This window comes from Ostrea edulis, chromosome 5 (assembly GCF_947568905.1).
Source record: "Ostrea edulis chromosome 5, xbOstEdul1.1, whole genome shotgun sequence".
In the NCBI taxonomy this organism is placed as follows: domain Eukaryota; kingdom Metazoa; phylum Mollusca; class Bivalvia; order Ostreida; family Ostreidae; genus Ostrea; species Ostrea edulis.
Genome location: NC_079168.1, coordinates 75,139,286 through 75,143,557, shown reverse-complemented (window position 1 = coordinate 75,143,557; position 4,272 = coordinate 75,139,286). Strand labels below are relative to the sequence as shown.

The 4,272-nt window shown below is 39.6% G+C and overlaps 1 protein-coding gene across 1 annotated transcript in view; it reads right to left on the bottom strand.

The window, feature by feature from the left end:
• Positions 1–3,869: 3,869 nt before the first annotated feature.
• Positions 3,870–4,272, bottom strand: part of LOC125651019 (piggyBac transposable element-derived protein 4-like) — a 900-nt gene continuing 497 nt past the window's right edge. The window contains exon 1 of the mRNA XM_048879620.2: positions 3,870–4,272. This exon is cut by the window's right edge and continues 497 nt beyond it. Coding sequence (XP_048735577.2) covers positions 3,870–4,272 — 403 coding nt within the window.

Genomic DNA, 4,272 nt, shown 5'->3' with positions numbered 1-4,272 from the left:
TTCAATGCGATAAAGCCCGAGAAACCCGAAAATAAGCGCTATTTTGACCAATGAGAGCCTTTACAAGCCTTCAATTCGTACTAATCCAGCTTGGGATTCCCCTCTGTTGCATAGCATCAACAGTAAACAAGTACGTCACGGAATCGATTATAGTCGCGTGTAGCAATGGCGCGTCATAAGTGCAAAACGACGAAAGTCGCGTGTAGCAGCCTAAGGGTTAAATCTGTGTACCTTAGATATAGGATCATATCCACCCTGTCCTCTGGCAATTTGATTGTCATTGAGATGTACATGTAGCAATGACATGATCAGAAGGAATTTATTTCTTGGCATTACTTTTCCAAAAAACGGGGTTGAAAGCATCTCATCCTTGTTACTGCAAGTCTTGGTGTTTACTCATTCAGCCCCAGCTTAAGCCCCAGCAGTGTTTTGCGGGGAGTGCCCCAGGCAAATTTTTATCAGATTCCCTGCTGCTGCTGAATGATCAGCAGACAATAGATGAATAGCCACTACTTCATTAATTATGCACATCTGTTTTTGAAATTTTCAGGTTAGAAAGAAGAATAAATTCTGATTCTAATCATATAAAATTTATTATCTTACCATAAAAAGTGTTTGTTCATTTCCCAAAAGAAAACAAAAATAAACAGTTTTCACCAACAAAAATTTTCATATGTCACTGTTTATTGTCCATAAATGTTTGGAAAGTTGTCCAAATGGTAGGGTCTGAAACAGTCTTTACACAAGTTCACATCACATTGTGTACATCCACTTAAAGGTTCCTGTCTAACACCAGATTTAGTACATTGTTTACATCTCCTCTTCTTTGGCATCGTGCTTGTCCAGTGGTGTTCCATTGCCTGTGCTACATTAAACTCAGGTTTGTGTTTCCTTTTAATTGAAAAATTTCCAATTAACTGATGTGCAAGCTTCATCCTAAATTCCATTTGGGTCCTGGTTCGAGCGCGGTTGTTTTTGGTCTTCAGACCATGATTTGGAGACTCGCGCATCAATATATATGCATTTACAATGCATACATCGTATAGGAAAAGGAACAGGTATTTCCACCACTTCAAACTTTTCCTGTCAATGTTATGTGTGGAACTTAATGGATCAGCATGATCCACACCATTCGTGTTTGCATTATACAGCTTCACAGAGTTTGGGCAGGTCACATTCTTCACAGAACCATCCTTCTGCTTCCTCATGACTTCTTGATTGCTCTGGTTCATGTTTGTTGACAGGATGGTCAAATTTCTCTTGTCCCTCCATACACTCACTACAAGGTTTGCCTTTTGTCTCATGATGTGATCACCTTGATTTACAGCTTGATTTTATCAAGATCTTTTGGCATTCCTTTCCTGTTTTGTTTCACTGTTCCACAGGCAACAGTCCTCATGTCCCATAACTTTAGAAACAGATCTGGGGATGTGAAGAAGCTGTCACAATATACATGATGACCTAAGTTCAAAATGGATGTCATCAGATCTAAGACAACTCTTCCACCTAAGTTGGCCTCTGACATTTTTATTCTTTCCAGTATACACTTGGAAATCATTCATGAATTTGTTGTGTGGATCAGCACGAACCCACACTTTTATCCCACGTTTAGTAGCCTTCAGTGGTACATACTGTTTGAAGCCAAGTCTCCCTGAAAAACCAACCATGGCTTCATCAATTGATACTTCTTTATGTGGATTATATTGGGCCTTGAAATTTTCTCGAATCCCTTCCATAATTGTTCTAACGTGAACAAGTTTGTCATGTCCAGGCTGGTTCCTCGGTGGATTTTGTGTTGTGTTGGCAACATGGAAGTATCTTTGAATGTTTTCAAACCTGGTCCTGGTAAATCTCTCTTCAATACATGACAAATGAAATAGTTTGTCTTTAGACCAGTACAAATCTTGTGCAGGTGCAGAAACAATACCATGAACAACCAAGAAATGCACGTCCTCAGGAGTTGTGTCGTACCATTCAGAGTTTGCTTTTGCTCTGATGCAGATTTGCGCATACAAGTTTGTTTCCTCAGAAATTGTAGTATAAAACTCATCAGGAAATAATAAATTCAGGAAGTCTAACTCCTTTTTGTCGGCCTCAAGTATTTGTGTGGGTCCAGGCTGCGGTCCACAGAATGCAGGAATGTTTATATCCCGTATATTGTCTGTCCAACGATTGTAATCTGCCAATACAATCTCGTCATCATCACTACTTTCAGTTTCTGACTCGGAGTCGGATTCCGATTCAATATCGGACACTTCGAGATCTGATCCTTTTTCTAAAGCGTCATCCAAATTAAGTAGATGATAAATGTAGTTGTCTTCTGCATTTTCAACGTCTTTCAATTCAAATCCCTCAAATTCTTCGCTGCTATCGTCTTGTAAAATTTCTAGCAATGCGTCCGCCTTTTTCGATTGATATTTTGAACACATGTACCAAATTCCTTTGTGTATAGCTATTTATATCGTATCTAAATAAAGAACACTTCACACAAAGACATCTTAACATGTCATTCATTGGTTGGCATAATCATGTGTACCCGGATTTTTCTAGTTTCGACCAATCAAAGCTTCTTTCACATACAGGTAAAACGACGAGTATAGTCGTCATCAGCCAGATAGGAGGGGAAAACCAAGACGACTATAGTCGTCACTGGTTAAACAGTGCACTAAAAATAGGACGAGTATACTCGTCAGTGGGGCTGATGACATTTTTGAAGCTCTGTACATTGTCTTTTATGGTGTCTAGCTGCATAGATTTGGCAGACATGTAGGTGCAGACATCCATTATTGTTGTAAGAGAAACAATATTTGTGTTTGGTTTGGGTCCTGAAAGGGCTGGTTCTTGTTTTTGAGGTTTAATTCGAGTCCGTGTCGTAGCTTCCTGTAAATGTTCAATGTTCTTGAACTGCCAAGGACATGCTTTAGTTTCTACACAGGTCCATTACTACTCTGGGGGAAAAGCCTTTCTCTTAATTTCTTTCTTTGCCAGTATACACTTGAAACTTACTAAGGTATCCTGCACTGCTTTCAACAAGAAACCAGGCTTTTACTTTCCACTTGATTGGCTTTGCGGGTAGATACTGTCGGAATGACAATCTGACTTTGATTCGTCAATGGTAGCACTTTCATGTAGGGTATAAATTTCCCCAAACTTTCTATTTAGATAATTTAAAAACCAGCATAGTTCCCAGAGTTTTTAGTCCAAGGGTGTTGGTTGTTCCTCGTTGTTTTGGACATGTAGGTATAATCTCCAGATTTGTTGGAATCTGTCTCTGGATGTAACATCCATTTGTTTTGTCTCAGGTAGCAGTTAGGCTGTGTCTTACCATGCTCAATGAAAACAACAATTACTCACTTCACATTTATTTTCTACTCACCAAATTTTGAAATTATATTCCATATACATTGAACATTTGAAAAATGTAAATATTTTCCTTTAAAAAAAAATATCATACATACTATTTTCAACATTAAAATCCTAAAAGTCACAGAAATTGTCTGAAAGTTTCTCCTAGTCACTTTTAAAATAGCTCTGGACAATTATCCTTGTGAAATTTCTTAAAACAAGATATGCACAAGTTAATATTACATTGTTCACAGCCAGTTTTTGTTTCACGACGAATTCCTGCCTTTGCACATTGTTTGCATGTCCTGCGTTTCTGGAGATCTGCTGGCCAATGAAGCAGTCCTTGGACAGCTCGATCTCCAACGGCCTCACGCTTCCTTTTCCCTTGGAATGCTCCTAAGAGTTGATGAGCAAGGTTTTGACGGAAATCCAACTGGGTTCTTTGTTTTGTCCTGCCTGTCCTGGTTTTCATCTGGTGGTGGGGAGATTCCTTCATCAGGATGAAGCTCGAGCAGATGGAGACATCAACCAGGAACCAAAAAATGTATCTCCACCACTTGATGCTTTCCTTGCAATACAGTAAGTGGCACGAAGTTGATCTGCCCTATCCACACACCGTTCATATTCTGTGTGTAGTGTTTCACTGCCTCTGGACAAGGAACTTCCCTGATGGTACCGTCCTTTTGCTTCCGCTGCACTGTTGTGTTTCTTGTGGGATCAGAGTTTGTTGTCAAGAGGAGGACAGTTCTCTTGTCATGCCACGCGGTTGAAACAAGATTCCCTTTTTGTTGTTGACGCAAATCTCCCTGATTTTTCAGCTTGCCATGAACTATAGAGGCAGGAAGACCTTTCCTGTTTGCTCGGATTGTTCCACATGCATATGTCTTATTCGCGAGCAGTTCCTCAAAGAGTCCGACAGAAGAAAAA